At 40.3% G+C, this 22,387-nt stretch overlaps 3 protein-coding genes and 2 pseudogenes across 4 annotated transcripts; 3 read left to right on the top strand and 2 right to left on the bottom strand.

The window, feature by feature from the left end:
• Positions 1–737: 737 nt before the first annotated feature.
• On the bottom strand, positions 738–2,035 carry LOC104783848 (receptor like protein kinase S.3). Its single transcript, XM_010508950.3, has one exon. It carries the CDS (start codon positions 1,948–1,950, stop codon positions 961–963), a length of 990 nt encoding a protein of 329 aa, XP_010507252.1. The 5' UTR covers positions 1,951–2,035; the 3' UTR covers positions 738–960.
• Positions 2,036–2,441: 406 nt separating this feature from the next.
• Positions 2,442–4,223, bottom strand: LOC104780490 (uncharacterized). The gene is made up of 5 exons (XM_010504993.2): positions 4,059–4,223; positions 3,655–3,975; positions 3,060–3,559; positions 2,768–2,978; positions 2,442–2,674 (listed from the first exon to the last, which is right to left on the bottom strand). The coding sequence occupies exons 1-5, from the start codon at positions 4,159–4,161 to the stop codon at positions 2,631–2,633; spliced, it is 1,179 nt and encodes a 392-aa protein (XP_010503295.1). The 5' UTR covers positions 4,162–4,223; the 3' UTR covers positions 2,442–2,630.
• Positions 4,224–4,741: 518 nt separating this feature from the next.
• LOC104780489 (protein TOC75-3, chloroplastic) lies at positions 4,742–8,368 on the top strand. The gene is made up of 7 exons (XM_010504992.3): positions 4,742–6,054; positions 6,383–6,604; positions 6,705–6,812; positions 6,940–7,131; positions 7,210–7,458; positions 7,547–7,801; positions 7,902–8,368. Exons 1-7 carry the CDS (start codon positions 4,855–4,857, stop codon positions 8,139–8,141), a joined length of 2,466 nt encoding a protein of 821 aa, XP_010503294.2. The 5' UTR covers positions 4,742–4,854; the 3' UTR covers positions 8,142–8,368.
• A 1,230-nt stretch (positions 8,369–9,598) lies between these two features.
• LOC104780488 (putative disease resistance RPP13-like protein 3 pseudogene) lies at positions 9,599–12,567 on the top strand (annotated as a pseudogene). The gene has a single exon (XR_015596823.1). The product of XR_015596823.1 is annotated as a putative disease resistance RPP13-like protein 3 pseudogene (transcript).
• A 797-nt stretch (positions 12,568–13,364) lies between these two features.
• LOC109132494 (UDP-glycosyltransferase 76E3 pseudogene) lies at positions 13,365–14,658 on the top strand (annotated as a pseudogene).
• Positions 14,659–22,387: the final 7,729 nt, after the last annotated feature.

The raw sequence follows: 22,387 nt of genomic DNA, 5'->3' as shown, positions 1-22,387 counted from the left end.
AGGTATCTAAAGTTCATAATTGTATGAAAATGTTTCTTCATTAAAAACAAAACAAAAATAACAATTTATCTATCTATACTCATTATTAATATATTTTCTAACATTTTTATTAATGGTACTCTGCATCGTTTTTTTACCATTCAAATTTTTAATTGTGAATTGCAATATTATTTTTACCAATCCAATTTTAATTTTAAATAAAATTTGGAATTTAAAATTCAGAAATTAAAACTTTATTTATTATTGAAAATGAAAATAAAATAATATGAATTCCGTACCGCAAATTGTTTTTCATCAATCAAACATTATTTTGTATCACTTATTTTGAAATAACCATACTTGTCTTGCAAATATATTTGTCCCGCACGTATCGCAGTTGAACTGTACTGCACTATTAAATTCTTTGTTCCGCACTATTAAATCTGCTGTTACTATTCATACCCTCAATAATTTACTGTTAATGGGTTTGAAAGAAAAAAATAGAAGGGTGTCAAATCCGTGAGTAAACCATGTTATTTAAAATCCATCTGATTTAAATACCATAAGTATTTTAAAAAGAGAAAACTAATTGCTTAGATATGAAACGAGATGATTTACAACAATACTTCCCCTACTGTATGGATGCAATATAGAGAAATAGAGCTGCTTAAAGCTATATTTTGAGAATCTGCTATTGAAAATTACATAACAATCAACTCTCTACTTTGTGACATGATTGTAACCCTTTTGTTAAAAACTTTCATAGCATTATAACATTACAACAAGGTGGCCGGACCATAGGCACGTATTTGATCTTTCAATGTATACATAGTGGACACATGTAAAGTTGGAAAAACTGTTAAAAATTTTGCGAAAACTATACCGTTCTTCCAATGATGTTGTTTCTTGGTTGTGCGCATTTTTGTAGCCTTTTGAGAGAAGTGGGCTGTTCTGCCTTTCGGGGCACTAGACGAAGTGGTGCTACGCAAGAACTTCATTGTACGGTGTTGGAATACTGATCCCGGGTGTGTCTGAAGGCATCTCAGGCAAAACATCATTCCCTTCAAGATAGTTTACCACTTGGGACATACTAGGCCTGTCCTCTGGATTGTATTGTGCACAGAGTAGTCCAAGCTTCAGTACCAACTCTATCTCCTTGCAGACGTAATCTCCTTCCAATCTGGCATCGCGGGCGCCAGCCAAGTTCCCTCTTTTCCAGCATTGACACACCCAGCTGATTAAGTTAAACTCTTCAGGCTTCCCGGGATACTCTATGAACATTCTTCCACACGCAAACTCAAGTAGTAATGCTCCGAATGAATAAACATCTGCTTTGGTTGTTGGCATTCCTGTTATGATTAGCTCTGGTGCCACATACCCTACGCTTCCAAGCATTGGATTCCTGTTTGTGCCGAACCTAGCTAGACCGAAATCTAGCCGCCCGTTTAAATCCTCATCCAAGAGTACATTTGCGGCTTTAACATCTCGGTGGAGAACAATCTGTTCGTGCAAATAGACAAGTGCTGAAGCCACTCCTTTGATGATGTGAAGCCGTTGGGACCAACTAAGGTTAGGCCTTTCGTCGTTAAACAAGAATTCGTCGAGGTTTCCATAAGGCATATAATCATAGACCAAGAGTAATTCACCTTTTCTTCTGCAGTATCCTAAGAGCTGCACAAGGTTCTTGTGCCTTAACTTCCCAATACCAACAATCTGAGAAACCAGGTTCTTGGTATCTTGTTCTGCATCCAAAGAAACTTTCTTTACAGCAATATGTGTATTGGAAGAGAGCTTTCCTTTGTAGACTGTACCGTTTGCCTCTGTACCGATCAGCTCGCTCTCTTTGAACCCTTTGGTGGCTTTGTAGAGAGCTTTGTAAGAAAACCTCTGAGGGCTGTAATCTTCCTCCCATTCTTCTCGGACTTCTTCGTACTTGCTGTTCACATACATTGATCTTAATGCTGCTCCCATTCTCAAAAGATATACTTAATATCTATTGTCAGATTACTGCAGGTTCTCAAGAAAGCTTTTAACTGATTTTGTGAATGCCATTCTTGTGTCTGTTGCAACTTTGTCAAGCCGTATCTGTTATTTGGTGATTTGTGTGTTGTGGGCAATGAGTTGCAGACCACTTACTTTTCAAGAGAATGTCAACTGTTGTATCAGACCGTCCGTTCTTGTTCTTTAATGGTATAATTAATCTCTTAAATTGGTAATTTAATCATACTAGTTGCGTTCAGAAGATTTCAGTATCATTGAATGCAATTTATATTGCAACAACATTGAACATGTTCATCTGTTTGATCACCTGGATAAATTTAATATTCATATATATAATTTTTTTCTTTGCTGAAGATGAAATATTTTTTTCTTATTACAGAAGTCAACTACAGTACAAGAAGGAAGGAAACAAAAACCAAACAAATTTTTTTTGTCTCCTCAACATAGAGTAGTAAAAGAAAGAGCAAAAAAACAAAAAGATGTATTAGAATTTTGAATCTCTTATGTATACAACATACTTCAGCTAATATCAATCTTGGTTTTGGTATGATAACAACATTACTAATAGGGGGAAAGGGGACCTGTATATATAGAAAGCCTCTTTCTTACATAGAGGTTTGAAAAAATGATACAAAGACTGTTATTTTCTTTTAGTTTGGTTGAAGTATCTTCCCATGCTTTTCTTCTTCAACAACTGCAGCAGAACAAATGCATCAGTATAAAAATTTAGGTTTATCAAACTATTATATCAAATTTGTTTTAGTTGCTGCCTAAGATGAGAACTCACTTTCGTTCGTGTTGACTAAAAGGGGGGCTTTGTTGTCTGCTGAATTTGGAGCAGGTAAGGAGGTTGTGGCTGCACCAAAACTAGTAGCCTGAGAAGAATCTTTACGAGGACTGATAGCTTTAGATATCACTCGAGAAAGTTCTCTATCGTCTTCGCCAGGCTCAAACTTCTGGGATATGTACTCCTTCATTGATACTCCTTTGTCCCACACCTGGTCACCACAAACACAAGATGACTGACTGATGCATTTACCCTAAAGGGCACAAGCACATATATAAACAAGTTATATCACCTTAGTATTGAAGCCAGTTGGCTGGTTAGTTCCAGCAGTGTTTATTTCTGAAACATCATTTATCTCTTCTTCTGTCTCTGTCTCTGTTGATTCTGGAAAAGCCATATCCTGAATCTTCTTGGTTATAGCGTTAGTTGCGTCAGAGACTTTGGCATAAGCAGGTGCTAGCTTCTCTGTCACGGTTTCTGTTACGGTTTTGCTTGGACTAATCGGTTCTTGGCTTGTGCACTCTTTCTCTGTCTTCTCAGCCATGGATCCTCCTGTTAACGTTGTTGTGTCTGAATTATCAGGCTTCTCTTGCTTGACATCAGACAAGACATTCTTCTCAGAGATCACAGGATGTTCTGTGTTGGATCCAGTACAGTCTTTTTGCTCTTGCTCAGCGTCGTGTTTGGCTGGGAGAACAGACAAGACATTCGTCTCAGTGATCACAGGGTTTTCCCGGGGATGCTGCATAGCAGTCTTCTTTAACTCTTCAGGTGCCTTCTTTGATTCATACACTGGAAACAACACAAGAAGGTAGATCAGTCTAGAGGAATGTCAAAACAAAGATGGAATCGTTGTTAATTATGAAGCTTTGCTTAATTTGATTTACTTGGGGCTCCAAGATATTCAGGATCTTCTTCTTCTTCAACTTCTCCTCCTCCTTCTTCTCTGATTTTATGGTCTTTCGACTTGTCACCCGGTGAAAGTGATGCATAACCTCCTTCTCTAACTTCATGGTCTTCGAATCTGCTAAAGGGTGACATGGTTGCATCACCTTCTTCATCATGTCTCTTCTTGGTGCTGAGGCTGTGCTGCAGTTTTTTCGCTTTATCCTTCATTTTGGAGAACAAAGATTTCTTGTGGTGGGAATGTTCTCCTTCGTTTTCCTTTCTTGGTGAACCAGAAGGAGACCTCTTTGAAGCTTCACCAGCTGAAAAAACACCAAGATTATTGCGATCAAAAATCAATTGAATCACAAACAAAACGGATCATATCTTGCAGAGAACTACTTACATTGGGAACGCTGGCTAAGTGTTGAGAGGCTGGGATTACCAGAATGATCAACATGTGTTTTTAAGCTTTCTAGCTCAGCGACCGGGTCAAGTTGACGCGACATTTGATAAAAAGGCAAATTAAAAAAAAAATATTTTAGTTCTTCTGTTTGGGAACTCTGATCCTTAGAGAACAGCATAGGATAAATATAAGAAAACAAAAGTTTGTGTGCATGTCCACATTAATCTTTGTTTCTCCGAGGTTCTTGGACAGACCATAAGAAACAATGCTTAAAATAGCCACCTCCTAAGAAATTGGAGACGCCATAATAAATGGAAGCTAGACAAAGCCATGGCCTGAGAAATTGACGTTTTGAGCTTAATAATAGGACTCACATTCATAAAAGTTTTCTACAACGAAAAAAAAAAAATGGAACCAGAAATTACAAAGACAATTTTTATTACTACAAGACTGTTTCTGAACATTTGTGACCACAATTATTACGACTGTCCCAACTGAAACTTAAATAGCTCTAGGTCAGTCCAAAGCTAAAATGCAGCATAGTTGTACACTAATTTTTTTGTGTAAACTTAAAATAGCTCTAGGTCAGTCCAATTGATGCATACTTTTTGCAGCGAAAGAAAACGGCACGCAGTTCTTTTGTTACTATACAAAACGGAATGTAGTGTAAATGAAAGTATCTCTCTTTACCTGCTTAAAACCCAAAAGTAGACTTCTTTCGCCGAAGCCAAAAAGTACACTTACCTTCTTCTTCGTCTCGCTAAAACCTTATCTATCCCTCTTCCTTTCTCCGCCCATGGCCGCCTTCTCCGTCAACGGGCAGCTTATCCCGGCGGCGACTAGCTCTACCAATCCTAATCCTCTCTCTTCTCGCCGGAAATTTCTTTCGCCTTCTACATCTCGTCTTCCTCGCTTCTCCTCACCATCTCCTCGCGTCCCATCGATAAAATGCAGCAGTAGCAGCTTACCTAGCCGAGACACCGAGCCTTCTTCGAAGGATTCTCTCCTTACAAACCTAGCGAAACCTCTAGCCGTAGCCTCAGTCTCGTCCGCTGCTTCCTTGTTTCTATTCCGAATCTCGAATCTTCCGTCGGTTCTGAGCGGTGGTGGTGGAAGTGGAGGTGGAGGAGGAGGAGATGGGGATTTCGGTGGGTTTGGTGGTGGAGGCGGTGATGGAGATGGTGGATTTTGGGGGAAATTGTTTTCTCCGGCTCCGGCGGTTGCTGATGAGGAACAATCATCGGATTGGGATTCTCATGGTTTGCCGGCGAACATCGTTGTGCAATTGAACAAGCTTAGTGGTTTCAAGAAGTATAAGGTCTCTGATATTATGTTCTTTGATCGGCGGAGACAAACCACGATTGGTACTGAAGACTCCTTCTTCGAGATGGTCTCGATTCGTCCCGGCGGTGTTTACACTAAAGCTCAATTGCAGAAGGAGCTTGAAACCCTAGCTACTTGTGGAATGTTCGAGAAGGTTGATTTGGAAGGGAAAACGAAACCTGACGGAACCCTAGGTGTTACCATCTCCTTTGCTGAGAGTACATGGCAATCTGCTGATAGGTTCCGATGTATCAACGTTGGGCTGATGGTTCAATCGAAGCCGATTGAGATGGACTCGGATATGACTGATAAAGAGAAGCTTGAGTATTACAGGAGCTTGGAGAAGGACTACAAGAGGAGAATCGATAGGGCGCGTCCGTGTTTGTTGCCTGCACCTGTGTATGGTGAGGTGATGCAGATGCTCAGGGATCAAGGGAAAGTGAGTGCGAGGCTTTTGCAGAGGATTAGGGACCGTGTTCAGAAATGGTACCATGACGAAGGGTATGCTTGTGCTCAAGTTGTGAATTTTGGGAATTTGAACACTAAGGAGGTTGTTTGTGAAGTTGTGGAAGGTGATATAACTCAGCTGGTGATTCAGTTTCAAGATAAGCTTGGTAATGTTGTTGAAGGGAACACTCAAGTTCCTGTGGTGCGCAGGGAATTGCCTAAGCAGGTATGTTTCACATGTTCTGCTGTGTTAGATGTGTCATTATTTGTGTTTAGTTCGTTGTTAATGTCATTGTGATTCTGTCAGTAAATTTGATGGTCTAGTTTGGTGTAGGATGATGACGAAAGTGTAGTTATGTTATAGACTGATGAAGATCAGGAGAAATTGACTGACTTTTAACTCCAACTTGCTATTTTAAGTTTGATGGTTGTAAAAGGTTTAGCCGCTACAATGAACACATGTTCCGTATTCCAGACATGTTATATGATATATCTCATTTTTTTATGTTCGTTTTGGTGATAGTATCTATGTTTCGTTGATGTTTTGTTGACAGCTCCGCCAAGGCTATGTTTTCAACATTGAAGCTGGGAAACAAGCTCTTAGGAACATCAACTCATTAGGTCTGTTCTCTAATATTGAAGTCAATCCACGCCCAGATGAGAAAAATGAAGGGGGAATTATCGTTGAGATCAAACTGAAAGAGCTAGAGCAGAAGTCAGCTGAAGTCAGTACGGAATGGAGTATCGTTCCTGGGCGCGGAGGAGCTCCCACACTGGTATGAATCCTTCTTACTGGAACAAGTACAGATTGTCAAATTTGGATATTCCACTGAGTTTGATCCACTGAGTTTGATTGTCATTGTTTATATGCATCAGGCTTCATTCCAGCCAGGAGGGTCTGTTACTTTCGAACATCGAAACCTCCAGGGTCTCAATAGGTCTCTCATGGGCTCAGTGACCACTAGCAACTTCTTGAATCCTCAGGTACATTCTATCAGCTTACATAATTGATACATCTATGGCTCAATTATTAGATTGATACCATCTATCTATTTCTGTTGTTATGTGCTATGTACAAACCTTATGTTATTCTTTTTTTTTATTTCTTCAGGATGATCTTTCGTTTAAGCTTGAGTATGTACACCCGTATCTGGATGGTGTTTACAATCCTCGTAACCGTACATTCAAGACGAGCTGCTTCAACAGCCGCAAACTTAGCCCAGTATTCACTGGAGGACCTGGGGTTGAGGAAGTGCCACCAATTTGGGTTGATCGAGCTGGTCTCAAAGCTAATATAACTGAGGTAAGCTTGCCAATACTCAGTGCCATAGTCAACTTGTTTTTTCCTAGAATCACTTAACTGAAACATACTTTCGTGCAGAACTTCACACGTCAGAGTAAGTTTACATATGGACTTGTGATGGAGGAGATAACAACCCGAGATGAAAGCAGTCACATTGCTGCAAATGGTCAGAGACTACTACCTAGCGGTGGAATCAGTGCTGATGGACCTCCAACAACTCTCAGTGGTACCGGTATCGATCGGATGGCTTTCCTACAAGCCAACATCACCCGCGACAATACCAAATTTATTAATGGGGCAGTTGTTGGAGAGAGGACTGTATTTCAGGTTTGCTTAACCAATGATCAAATGAGATTATAATTATGAGTCATGTGTATACTCTGTAAGCTTTACACAATGTATTTGCAAATCACAGGTGGATCAGGGACTGGGTATTGGGAGCAAATTCCCATTCTTCAACCGCCACCAGTTAACCATGACAAAATTCATTCAGCTGCTGCAAGTAGAAGAAGGCGCTGGTAAGCCACCACCACCAGTTCTAGTCCTCCACGGGCATTACGGAGGCTGCGTTGGCGACCTTCCAAGCTACGATGCTTTTGTCCTCGGTGGTCCGTACTCTGTCCGTGGCTACAATATGGGTGAGCTTGGCGCTGCTAGAAACATTGCCGAGGTAATACAGCAAACACATGAAACAAAAACAGTATATTCTTTTTCTTTTTCTAAAACAGAGAAATGTGTGTCTAATTAGTAATTACTTTCACGGATTGCAGGTCAGTGCTGAGATCAGAATACCTGTGAAGAATACGCATGTCTACGCCTTTGTTGAGCACGGAAATGATTTAGGAAGCTCAAAGGACGTGAAGGGAAACCCTACAGCAGTCTACAGGAGAACGGGACAGGGTTCATCCTACGGTGCAGGTGTGAAACTCGGATTGGTCCGGGCGGAGTATGCTGTAGATCACAACAACGGAACCGGTGCTCTGTTCTTCCGGTTTGGAGAGAGGTATTAAGGGTAATGGAGAAGTAAGTTCATGTAATCCACACCTTAGGCTTTCCAATTTCTCTCTTAAGGATGTGCTATTTTTCTCTCTTTTTTTTTTTTTTTTTTTTTCTTGTGGTTTTTTGTTTCTACATCTTGTTTTAATAATTGCTTAATGTTAGTGTTTGCTGACGTTGATGAGTTGTGCTGAGAATCGGGAAAGCTTTTCTGCTTCGTAATATTCATTGTTTCGTAAAATCAGAGACACTGATTTGAGCTTTTATGATTCCTGAAAATGGTTCCTTCTTTGATATTTGAGTTTTCTTGTTTTTTTTGAGTAATGTTGCATAATAAACAATGTTACCCACTAGACAACAACATTTCACTCGGTCCCTCGTTTACTTAAAAAATACGATGTCATGTGTAGATATTTTTTGCGTAAAATTTGAAACTTTCAACAACAAAAAATAACGTATAGTTGACAAATGAAATTTGCTGTCACTTCTGCATCTGAGTTCTATAAAATTACCAACAGGGGATAGTGTCCATAGAATATTATGAGGCGTTAATATTTGATCAAAGGTCAAAAAACAAACAACCACAACCTGTGTCAAAGGCTTTAAGAAAACTTGAAATTGTTGACACTATCTAGGGAAACAAATCTTCAATCTTGTCCATATTTTGAAATCCTTCGACTCTGATTCTTTTGAGATGGTAGATGCTATTACGGGATTCATTGTGGGAAACATCGGCAACTATCTAATAGAAGAAGCATCAATGTTTTGGTGAAGGAGACTCAACGCTTTCTCCTCCGATCGGGAGTGTAAAAAGGAAAAAAAGAAAAAATATCATTTTTATATTAAAAATTACAGTAAATCAACTAATGACACGTATCCAATAAAAGGTCGTTACGAAAAGTTTTTATTTTTATTCTTGTTTTAATCACATTTGGCATAATAACTCATGCTATATCCCTCTAAGTAATCTCTTAATTTGAAATTAATTTGGAAAATTAGTTCTTGATTAAATTTGAGCATATCAACAATCGGATTACTTGGGCTACAAGAAAACGATTTGTGACTTTTTTTTTTTTTTTAACGAATGTTTCTGTGGTGTTTTATGATATCAAGGTTTCATAAATTATTACAACACAACATTTATTAGCAATAATTTATGAATTTATGAAACTGGGATATTTTAAGTGAGGGCGTTTGTGACAAAAGACAATTACTTGATTGCTTCTTGTTCACGTCTCTGAAAGAGGGCATCGGTCACTGCATCGGCTGGCATCGAAATTATCGCATCGGCTGGCGTTGAGAATTCTCAAATACATATGACCAATTCTATGAGTAGATTTTTTTTTATTTAACGAAAAGTTTGAAACTTTCAAAAAAAAAAAGTCGTAAAGTTGACAAAAGAAATTTGGTATCACGTCTTCATCTGAGTTCTTCTATAAAATTACCAACAGGGGATAGTATATCCATAGAATATTATGAGGCGTTAATATTTGATCAAAGGTCCAAAAAACAAACAACCTCAACCTGTGTCAAAAGGCTTTAAGAAAACTTGAAATTGTTGACACTATCTAGGGAAACAAATCTTCAAATCTTGTCCATATTTTGAAATCCTTCGACTCGATTATTCTGAGATGGTAGATGCTATCACGGGGTTCGTTGTGGGAAAGATCGGCAACTATCTCATAGATGAAGCATCGATGTTGATGGGAGTCAAAGACGATCTAGAGTACCTGAAGACGGAGTTGACCTGTATCCAAGGTTATCTCATAGATGTTGAAGCTCGAGAAAGAGAAGATGAAGTCTCGAAAGAGTGGACAAAACTTGTGTTGGACTTAGCATACGATGTTGAAGATGTTTTGGACTCATATATTCTGAAACTCGAAGAAAGATCACAAAGGCGAGGTTTGAGGAGATTGACCAACAAAGTAGGCGAGAAGATGGATGCGTACAACATAGTTGATGATGTTAGAATCCTTAAGAGAAGAATCTTGGATATTACTCGCAAGCGGGAGACTTATGGCATAGGATCCTTCAACGAGTCTCGAGGAGAGTGTTCTACAGATTTGAGGGTGAGGCAGCTTCGACGTACTCCACCTGTTGATCAGGAAGAGCAAGTAGTTGGTTTGGAAGATGATGCTAAGATTCTTTTGGTAAAGCTTCTTGGTGATAATAAAGAGGACAAGAGGCATATCATCTCCATATTTGGTATGGGAGGTCTCGGAAAAACTGCACTTGCTAGGAAGCTTTACAACTCGGTGGAAGTGAAGAGAAGATTTGATTGCCGTGCGTGGACTTACGTTTCCCAAGAGTATAAAACAAGAGATATACTTGTGAGAATTATAAGATCTTTGGGAGTAGTCTCTACGAAAGAAATTGATGAAAAGATCAAGATGTTTGAAGAAGATCAAGATGTTTGAAGAGGATGAGGATATGCGTAGATGATGTATGGGATCCACACGCGTGGGAATGCTTGAAGAGAGCCTTACCATGCAATCATGGAGGAAGTAGAGTCATCATAACTACACGTATTAGAGCGATTGCTGAAGGCGTGGATGGGACAGTCTACGCTCATAAGTTAAGGTTCTTGACATTTGAAGAAAGCTGGAAGTTGTTTGAACAGAAAGCATTCAGGAATATCGAAAAGGTCGATGAGGATCTTCAGAGGACTGGAAAAGAAATGGTTCAAAAGTGCAGTGGACTACCACTTGCTATAGTCGTGCTATCTGGGATTTTGTCTAGGAAGAGGACAAACGAGTGGCACGAGGTTTATGCTAGTTTATGGCGACACCTAAACGATAACTGCATTCATATTTCCACTGTCTTTGATCTAAGCTTCAAGGAGATGCGACACGAGTTGAAACTTTGCTTTCTTTACCTTAGCATCTTCCCTGAGGACTATGAGATTAATGTAGAGAAATTATTGCGTTTACTTGTAGCGGAAGGGTTTATACAGGAGGATGAAGAGATGATGATGGAAGATGTGGCTCGATATTATATCAATGAGCTGATAGATAGAAGTTTACTGAAAGCTGAGAGAATAGAAAGAGGAAAGGTGATGACTTGCAAAATCCATGATCTTCTAAGAGACGTGGCTATCAAGAAAGCTAAAGAGCTTAACTTTTTAGATGTTTACAACGAGAAGCATCATTCTTCTACTATGTGCAGAAGGGAAGTGGTTCACCATCTTATGAAAGACCGTTCCTTGTGTGACAGACGTGTAAACAAACGGATGCGAACCTTTATGTTTTTCGGAGAAAAGACAGGACTCGTGGGGAGTGTCAGAACCTCAAACTTGAAACTGAATCTACTTCGAGTGCTTAATGTGGGAGGACTTTTGCTTTGTGGTAAGCGTTATATCAGAGAATCTTTACCAGATGTGATCGGGGAATTAATTCACTTGAGGTACCTTGGGATTGCTGATACTAATGTCTGTATATTACCAGCTTTTGTCTCTAATTTACGATTTCTACAAACACTTGATGCGTCTGGCAATGCCTCGGACTCCTTCCAGTGCACGACCGATCTAAGTGAGCTCACATCACTAAGGCATGTCATCGGAAAATTCGTGGGAGAATGTCTAATAGACGACACAGCAAACCTTCAGACGTTGAGGTCTATCTCTTCTTACAGCTGGAGCAAGGTGAAACATGAGTTACTCATAAATCTCCGGGACTTGGAGATCTACGATGACTCAAAGTGGGTAGACCAGAGAAGAGTTCCTTTACACATTTCTCACTTCTCTAAACTCAAAAATCTTCGTGTCCTGAAGCTCGAAGTGGGAATCTTTAAGTTATCGTCGAAATCAGAAACCGGGTTAGTGGATGTGATCTTTCCCGGTCTTGAGTCTTTTACACTTGTCGGAACAAATATGGAGGAAGACTCAATGCCTGCTTTACAGAAATTGCCTAGACTGGAAGATCTGGTCTTGAAAGATTGTAAATACACGGGAACTAAGATGAGCATCAGCGCTCAAGGTTTCAGTCGGCTGAGGAATCTTGAATTGTCCATGGTAAGATTAGATGAGTTGCTGATCGAAGAAGAGGCCTTGCCTAGTTTGATTAAAATGAGTGTGAAGAAACAAGGAATATTACCAAAGCTGAAGATTCCAGATCGATTGAAAACGTTTGTTCGACGCTACTAAAATATGTGCTGATGACTGCAGGCCTTTTAACGGTGAGCAGAACTTAAACGCAGTGTATATATATAGAAAATGTATGGAGATCGAATAAGGCATCTGCTTCAAGGTGAAGTGGAAAAAGTAGTAGTCGAGAGAAGACAGAGTGAAAAGATGGTAAACATTACATTACGTAGCAATTCCTAAAGAAATAGTAAAGCTGGTGAACTTCATGTAACATAAAGATTAAAGATGATCAAGCTTAATCTTGCAAAAATTGTTGTGGTTTATTGTCCAAATAAATAACAATTCAACCTTAATTAAAACTCAGTTTCTCTCAAAATGAAATGATCTCTTTCAACAGTTTTGTAGTTAAACATTCCATCTACTAGCCAAAGAAGTCTTACTATAAACATGACCAAACACAAAAAGTTTAATAAACAGAAATGAAAAATTTCTCGCACTTTATACTAAACTCTATATAGTATAAAAGAGCTTTGATTTAAAACTTTTTTTTTTTTTTCTCTGTGCAAAGAAAAAGTTATTTGGAAACAGGAAATTTCCTACTCACTTCCTATAACATTAGCTTTTGTTGGAATGTTACTTTCATCACGTCATGAAAGTTAGAAGTGGTTAGCGTGTGGCACTTAAAGAAGGAAAACGAGGAACACTCACCTCTCATACACGCAAATGCTACTTATTCATACGCCAGCCTATATTTGTATACCAACCAAATATATATATACTCAATGATATGTACACCAGCCAAAAAATAGTTAATAATAAATATACAATTCTTATCTTCACAGTCACAGCCTTCGTCCACTTCATGATTTGAAAATGATTGATACTTAATAAATATACAAATCTTTCCTCGATGTTTGCATGTGTGAGGAACTTCGTTGCCAAGAAAAGAACATTCCGATCACCGAGAGAAAATAAAACCGAACAATGAGGAAAACACATTAGTTACTATTTAAAAATTAAGGTGGTCTTTTGGTAGTTTGTGTAATTCCCAATGCTAGTGGGATTTTAATAATATTTGTCGGTCACAATGATTTCTAGTAGTCTCTTATAAATGAATATATTCGGAATGTTCGAAAAACAAAATCTTTGGAGATCATCTGCGCTAAGAGAGAGAGAGAGAAATGGAGAGAAGTGTGAAGAAGGGAAGGATAGTGTTGGTTCCCCTTCCGTTACATGGACATATCACTCCAATGATGCAACTTGGTAGAGCACTTAGCTTGAAGGGCTTCTCAATTACAGTTGTTCAGGTAGAGTCCAATCGAGTAAGCTCTTGGCAACACTTTTCTAGTTTTCAATTTGTCACCATACCAGAAAGCGTATCAGTTTTTCAAGATGAAGCACTCGAACCAGCCGAGTATATAATAAGGGTCAACAAAACAAACGAGGCAGGATTAAAGGACTGTTTAAATCAGTTGTTGATACAACAAGGTAATGATATTGCATGTATCATCTATGATGAGTTCATGTACGTCTGTGGAGCTGCAGTTAAGGAGTTGAAGCTTCCCAGTCTCATCTTCAGCACCCAAACTGCAATACATAAAGTTTGCTGCTATGTTTTAAGCAAAATCAATGCCAAGAAGTTCTTGAGCGACATGAAAACATAATTTGTTTTTTGACTTTGTAGATCTTGAACTACGAAACAAGGTAGTGGAAGACTTGCATCCATTAACTTACAAAGACCTACCGACTTCAGGATTTGGGCCACTAGAAAGATATTTAGAGCTTACTAGAGAAGTAATCAACAAGAGAACAGCTTCAGCTGTTATTATTAACACGGTTACCTGTCTAGAGAGCTCGTTTTTGACAAGGCTGCAACAAGAAATCAGAATTCCGGTGTATCCATTAGGTCCTCTATACATTATGGCTTCATCGGCGGGACCTAGTTTAAAGGAAGAGGACAGAAGCTGCATGGAATGGCTGAACAAGCAAAAAACGAGGTCAGTCATATACATAAGCTTGGGAAGCATAGTTCAAATGGAAACCAAAGAAGTGTTGGAGATGGCTTGGGGATTATCTAGCAGCAACCAGCCTTTCTTATGGGAAATCCGACCTGGCTCTATCGCAGGCTTTGACTGGATAGATTCATTACAAAAGGAAGTTATTAAGATGGTCTCAGAGAAAGGGTACATTGTGAAATGGGCACCACAGATAGAAGTACTTGGACATCCTGCTGTGGGAGGCTTCTGGAGCCACTGTGGATGGAACTCAATACTCGAGAGCATTGCAGATGTTAGGAATGATATATTCACTTCCATATGTAGATTATCTTGTCAGTATTCGATTGTATATAATCTAATCTCGTTAATTTAGGAGACTTCCCTAATGTGTGGAACCTCTATTGCTATATGTATCGATGTAATTCATTCTGAATAATCAAGGAATCACAAACACTTTCATGGTATCAGAGCTTAGCATCTGATCCGACCTCTTTCAAACTTCTTTTCTTCTCTGTCTCTCTTCTCCCTCTCTTTTTCTTCTTCTCATGGCTGCTGCCAACCCTCTCAACGAACGATGCTTTGGTGTTACCAACATCAAACATCACATTCCTCTTATCCTAGATCTAGAAGATCACAACTATGATGCCTGGAGAGAGTTGTTTCAAACTCATTGTATGACGTTCGACGTCTCTGGCCATATTGATGGCACTCTTCTTCCCACCGGTGCTAATGACGCGGCATGGCACAAACGTGACAGTCTCGTAAAACTATGGATTTACGGCACTCTTGCTCCGCCTTTGTTCCGTTCGTCATTCAAGACCGGTGGCTCTGCTCGCGACATCTGGCTCGAGAACCAGTTCCGTAATAACAAGGAAGCTCGTGCCATCCAACTTGACAATGAGCTCAGAACTATGGAGATTGGTGACCTGACAATTTGCAACTATTGTCAGAAGCTCAAATCTGTTACTGATCTACTTGCTAATGTTGATGCCACTGTCAATGAACGCACACTGGTAATGTATCTCCTCAATGGCCTCAATGCAAAATTCGATAACATCATCTGTTTAAACTTAGACAAGAAGCAGAGATTGTGTTTTGTTGTCTTGATCTTATTCAGGCGATAAAAGCCAGTACTTATACAAGAAGAAGATGAAACCTAATTAAAAGAGCTTACAAAGGAAAAGACCAAAATGGGGCAAATAAATATTGACTAAACCCATTGACTAAACTCTAATCGATGTACGTAAGTAATATAAAGTAGCAATATCTTCAACATCCTCCCTCAAGTTGGAGCATGTACATCAAGAATGCCCAACTTGCCAAGAAAAAACTGAAGTTCTTTTTGCCCTAATGCCTTAGTAAGAATGTCTGCGAGTTGTTGTTGGGAAGAAACATGAGTGGTGGCAATAATACGAGCTAGAATGGCATCCCGAATATAGTGACAATCAACTTCTATATGTTTGGTCCGCTCGTGTTGAACCGGATTAACGCTGAGAGCAATGGCAGATTTACTATCCGAGAATATGCGCATTGGCTGATTATGAGAAACGCCAAGATCGAACAGAACCCGTTTAAGCCAAATGAGTTCTTGAGTGAGAAACGCCATGGCTCGATATTCCGCTTCCACCGAGGAGCGACTGACAGTGGGTTGTTTCTTTGTTTTCCATGATATAGGTGTATCACCAAGCTGCACAAAATAGCCTGTGAGAGAGCGCCGAGTGAGAGGACATGCAGCCCAGTCACTATCACACCAACCATTAAGCTGCAAATTTGAGGTTTTGGAAAGCAAAATGCCTTGACCAGGATTAGACTTTAAGAAACGAACCACCCTTACCGCAGCATCCCAATGATCATGGCGTGGAGACTGCATGAACTGTGCTAGCGTATGAACAGGGTATGACAGCCAAGTAAATCAATCTCCCAACTAAGCGACGATACCTCTCAGGATTAGTAAGCAAAGAGGACTTGGACAAAGAAAGCTTGTGATTCTGTTCCATGGGAAAAGAAGATGGCTTAGTGCCAAGAAGTCCCATCTCTGAAATAATATCAAGAACATACTTCCTTTGTGATAAATAAAAACCTTGATCATTTCTTGCCACTTCAATGCCCAGAAAGTATTTCAGAAAACCAAGGTCTTTCATATGGAAGCATGATTCCAAGTAAGCTTTGAAACGGTCAATGGCAACGGAGCACCTGCCGGAGATAATCAAGTCATCAACATAAATGAGAACATGAACATATGTACCATTTTTGTTATAGCTGAAGAGAGAGTAACCCGACAACGACTGTGTAAAACCATATTGTTTTAAAGCTGTGGAGAGCTTGGAAAACCAACACCGCGAAGCTTGTTTTAAGCCGTAAAGAGATTTATGAAGCCGACATACCTTAGTTGGATCATCACAATGAAAACCTTGAGGTAATTTCATGTAAACCTCCTCTGTCAAATCACCGTGTAAGAAAGCGTTGTGTACATTTATTTGATGTACACACCAATCACGAGCAGCCGCAACACCAAGAAACAAGCGCACAGTACTCATATTTGCAACCGGCGCAAAAGTCTCATCATAGTCGACGCCTTCTTGTTGACGATTACCCAATGCGACTAAACGAGCCTTGTATCTCTCAATTCTTCCATCGGAATGATATTTAATTTTGTAGACCCATTTGTTGCCAATTGCTCTCTTCCCAGGTGGTAAATCCACAATGGAAAACGTTTTATTGACCTCGAGAGAATCAATTTCAGCTGACATCGCATCACGCCACACCTTGTCAACCACAGCTCTGTTATATGTTGTGGGTTCCATTCCAGCAGTCACAGCAGCAAGAAAAGCTTTATGAGATGTGGAGAAACGATGGCAATCAACATAATGCTCAATAGGGTAGAGAGATTTTGAGTTTTCACCCGTCAGATCAGATTGAATACCAACAGTATTGGTAACAAAATTCTTTAGAGTTACCGGTTTTTGTTTCTTGCGATGACCTCGTCCAAGAGCTTCTTTGGTCGCTGCAATTGCCGGTTCAACAATTTTTTCTTGAAGCTCTGTAGATGTCATATCTGGAGGCACATTCGCAGAAGACGAAGATGAAGGCTGAGGAACAATTATTAGATCACTTACTTGAGGTGGATTTAACGGAGTTACTATTGGGCCTGTTTGAGTAGTAACAAGGTTCGGCCCATTAGTGTCTAGGAGCTCAATAATAGTGGTTGTGTTAATTTCTTGGCCCACATACCCCACCTCACGATCATCTTCTTCACGAAGATCACTAGCATAAGGAAAATCTGATTCAGCAAAGATGACATCACGAGAAACAAAGAATTTGTGTTCCTCCAAATCATATAGCCTCCACCCTCTATGACCATGAGGATACCCAACAAATACGCATCTCTTTGATCTTGAATCAAATTTATCTCCCTTATGATTTTGGTTGTGTGCATAGCACAACGATCCGAAAACGCGAAGATGAGCGTAGTTTGGCACCGTCTTGTAAAGCAGCTCATAAGGAGATTTTCCGTGAAGAAGCACTGACGGAGTTCTGTTGATTAGATAAGCCGCAGTCAGAATACATTCTCCCCAAAACTGAATAGGCAAATGTGATTGAAATCTCAAAGCTCTAGCAATATTCAAAATGTGTTGATGTTTTCGTTTGACTCTTCCATTTTGATGTGGAGTTCCAACACATGAAGTTTCATGATGGATTCCGCGTTGAACAAAATAATCCCGCATGCATAAGAACTATGTACCGTTATCACTTCTCACCACCCTGACATGTGTGTGAAACTGACATTCAACTAAAGCAAGAAAACTCCTCAAATGTTTCTGCGTTTCACCTTTGTCAACCATCAAATATATCCACACACCATGTGAGAAATCGTCTACTATTGTCAAGAAGTAGCGAGCACCAGAATGGGACGGGGTTCTATAGGGTCCCCAAACATCACAATGTATAAGATGAAACATTTCTGAGCTTCTATTATCACTGAGAGGAAAAGTTTCACGAGTTTGCTTAGCTCGCATACATGTGTCACATACACTGTCCAAAATCTCTCTATTACTTGACAAAATATGATTAGGTAGCAAGCTAACTACTTTGCTTGATGCGTGTCCCAAACGCCTATGCCAAAGATCCATGGAACCTTTAACGCTGGTGTGTACCGCAGCTACCGACTCCATACTTCTAAACAAAAAACTCCCTTCTTCTCTTTTACCAACTCCAGTCACCATCCTCGTAGTGCGGTCCTGTATCACAAGAAAGTGATCAGCAAGTTGGACAACACAGTGATTTTCATCCATCATCTGCCCAACAGAGATCAAATCCGATGTCAACTCCTTAACATAGAAAACTGATTTCAAAATCAGATGTGAACCTAAACGCACTGTCCCTTCACTAACAGCCACTCTCTTATTTCCATCTGCTAGTATGATCAGAACCGGAGACATGGTGCGTAAATCAGTCAACAAATCCAGCTTTCCGGTCATATGGTGGGAAGCACCTGTATCTAGGATCCAAGAAGGAAATTCAGAACATGTACCTGTCAAAGTCTCATGACCGCTGGTTTTAATATTATTCTCACCGCTTCTTCCTGCGTTTAGGAGTGTAACAACTCCACGCCACTGCTCATCAGTTAGACCGCTCATAGCATCCCTATCACGGTCTGTGATGACCCGGTTCGCACGCTCAAGCGATGTTACTCCAGTTGTTACAGCATTCGCATACGTAGGCATGGTTCTAGTTTGTCCTCCACTGAAACTGGGACCAGAGCGGCCTCTCCCTCGACCAGATTGTCCTCGTGGTCTATCACCACAGCACTCCGGATACCCAATAATAACGAAACAATTATCTGGTGAATGACCTCCTCGGTTGCAATGCTTGCACAATTTTCTGTTTTGAAGCTTCTCGGAGCCTGTATCAAAACGCGGACGAGACTGAGTAGCAAAAGCAGTAACTTCAGATCTTTCTTCTTTAAACGTTCTGTTGTTCAACATATCTTCTTCTTGCCTTACGATGTGATAGACTTCTTCTAGCCCCGGAAGAGGAACACGAGACGTCAAGCTAGATCGAATAGAGTGAAACTTACTTTCATCAAGCCCATAGAGAAATTGGTGAACCATGTCATCCTGTCTATCTTTCTCTTGTTCAGCTTCTAGATTACACACACATCTTCCACATTTACATGTGCGAAGTGGACGATAATTATTGATATTATCCCAAATCTTGTTGAGTTTTCCGTAATAAGCTTCTACCGTCATACCTTCCTGTTTGCAGTTAGCAAGATCGGCTTTCATTTTCTGATTTTTTCGGACCATTCGAAACAGAAAACGCTTACGGATGTGTTCCCACAAGTCTCTCGCCACATCACGGTGGGAGATATTTGTCAAGAGCTCTGAGTCAATCGTCATATTCATCCAAGAGACAAGCAAAGCATTGATCGTTAGCCAATCTTCCAGATCCGGTGAACCCGCTTGTGGTTAAGGAATGGTTCCGTCAAGGAAACCAAACTTCTTTCGTGAACGCAAGGCTGTCTTGAAACCACACGCCCATTCATCATAATTGTTTGTCTTCAAAATCGGATGGGAGATCACAGCTACAGAATTGTCAGCCGCTGTCAAATCATACGGCGAGATCGTCCTTCTCACCTCAGCCACTACCGGAGGCGCTTGAGCTACAGTCACAATTGGAGCTGCTTGAGTTTCAGCCATTACTTGATAGTGAAATTAGCAAAGATAGATTTAGAAAAGAAAACCAGGATTACGCTCTGATACCATGTTAAAACTTAGACAAGAAGCAGAGATTGTGTTTTGTTGTCTTGATCTTATTCAGGCGATAAAAGCCAGTACTTATACAAGAAGAAGATGAAACCTAATTAAAAGAGCTTACAAAGGAAAAGACCAAAATGGGGCAAATAAATATTGACTAAACCCATTGACTAAACTCTAATCGATGTACGTAAGTAATATAAAGTAGCAATATCTTCAACATCATCAATGTTATCAAACACAAAGAATCATTCCTTTCTTTCCATGTCGCTAAGTCAATGCTTGAACTTGAGGAGAACCGCCTCCAGAAGGTGTCTCGCTCCTTTGCTGCTCACAATGACCATGCCTCCTCCACCACGGCACTCACCGTTACTGCTTCACCACACTACCAGTCCGTGTCGACTCGCTCTCGTAACAACAACAACTACAACAACAACAACAAGGGAAAGCGGTTCAAGAACCGCGGCAGAAGAGGTCGCGGTAACCACACCACTCGCCCTTCGTGGGGATCTCCATGGGGGTCTCCGTTGTACTGGTCGTCTCCTCCACCGTACTGGCCTCAGTATCCTCCATGGACTCAGCCACATCCAGGTCGTTTCCAACCGTCGGCTCCTCCTCACCCCCAGCAGCAACCCCAAGCTAATTATGTCGAGTTTCCACAATCCATTCAATCCTATGTGACGGAGGCGCTCAACGATCCTTCCGCCTCTGATTGGTTCATGGACACCGGTGCCACAGCGCATCTCACACCAAATGCAGGTATTCTCAATTCTACTCTTAATCATAACACCAGTAGTTCCGTCATTGTTGGTAATGGTTCATCAATCCCTATCACTTCCTCGGGTAACACAACCATTCCTTCCAAACCAAAACCTTTCTTACTACAAAACGTCCTTGTTGCACCCCAAATTGTCAAAAACCTTATATATGTTCGCCAATTTACTAAAGAAAATTGGTGTTCTGTCGATTTTGATCCTTTTGGTTTTACTGTGAAGGATCTTCCTAGTCGGAAAGTTCTTCTCTGATGTGAGAGCTCTGGTGATCTCTATTCCTTACCTGCATCTTTCAATAAGACATCGACCTCCTGTCCCATCTCTCTACTGGCTTCAACACTTGAGCTTTGGCATAAGAGACTCGACCATGTTCACAATTCTTCTCTTCGTTCTGTTTTGTCTTCAAATCTTTCTCTTTGTACTATAGGACCAATTCTTGTTTCATGTGAACCTTGCATTTTGGGTAAACAAATAAAACAACCATTTTTTGCTTCTCATACCACTGTCACAAACCCTTTGAACTAGTTCACTCTGACTTGTGGACATCACCACTACCAAGCATAAGTGGGATCCGTTACTATGTGTTGTTTCTTGATCATTTCTCTCACTTCCTTTGGGTTTATCCACTTCGACGAAAAAGTGACACCTTTTCCAAATACTTTCAACATCGCCACTCAGTTCAAAGCCAAAATACAAAATTTTCAATGTGATAACGGGGGGGGGAGTACAACGACACAGAGTTTCACAACCATTTTGCCACCCATTGCATCAATGTTCGTTTTTCTTGTCCCCATACCTCTCAACAAAACGGGAAATCCGAAAGAATGATACAAACTATTAACAATGCCATTCGTACTCTCTTATTTCAAGATCGTTTACCACCGTCTTACCGGTATCTCTAAACCAAAACAGGTTCTTTCACTCATTACCAAAACCACATCCCCTCTTCCTAAAAGTCACTTGCAAGCTCTCTCTGATCCGAACTGGAACCCGGCAATGACGGATGAAAATGGTGCTATGATTAAGACTAAGACTTGGGATCTTGTACCGAGACCACCTAATGTTAACATTGTGCGTTCTATGTGGCTCTTTAAGCATAAATATAATGCAGATGGCGTTCTTAATAGGCACAAGGCACGGCTCGTGGCAAACGACAAATCACAAGAAGAGGGCATCGACTATAATGAAACGTTTAGTCTTGTCGTCAAGCCAACAACAATTCGAACCATTCTCAATGTCGGAGTTGCTCTTGAATGGCCCATTCATCAACTTGATGTCCAAAACGCCTTCCTGCAAGGCAACCTTGAAGAAACGGTTTACATGCACCAACCTCCAGGTTTTGTGGACAAAAGCAAGCCCACGCATGTATGCAAGCTAAACAAAGCCATTTACGGCTTAAAACAGGCGCCCCGGGCTTGGAATTCTTGGTTCACGGCTTTTCTTAAGATGATGGGTTTTGTGCAGAGCAAGGCGGATACTTCTCTCTTCATCTTCAAACGTGGTTGTGAGTGTGCTTACTTACTTCTTTATGTTGAAGATATCCTCTTGACAGCTTCTTCCTCTTTGTTACTTTCCAATATAATTGCCAAGTTGAAAACAGAGTTCTCGATGACCGACATGGGCAAACTCCATCACTTCCTCGGCATGAAAGCA

The sequence above is a fragment of the Camelina sativa genome, chromosome 4 (genome assembly GCF_030686135.1).
Source record: "Camelina sativa cultivar CO46 ecotype springtype chromosome 4, ASM3068613v1".
Classification (NCBI taxonomy): domain Eukaryota; kingdom Viridiplantae; phylum Streptophyta; class Magnoliopsida; order Brassicales; family Brassicaceae; genus Camelina; species Camelina sativa.
The sequence above is the reverse complement of the archived record's forward strand: the minus strand, read 5'-3'. Positions and strand labels throughout refer to the sequence as shown.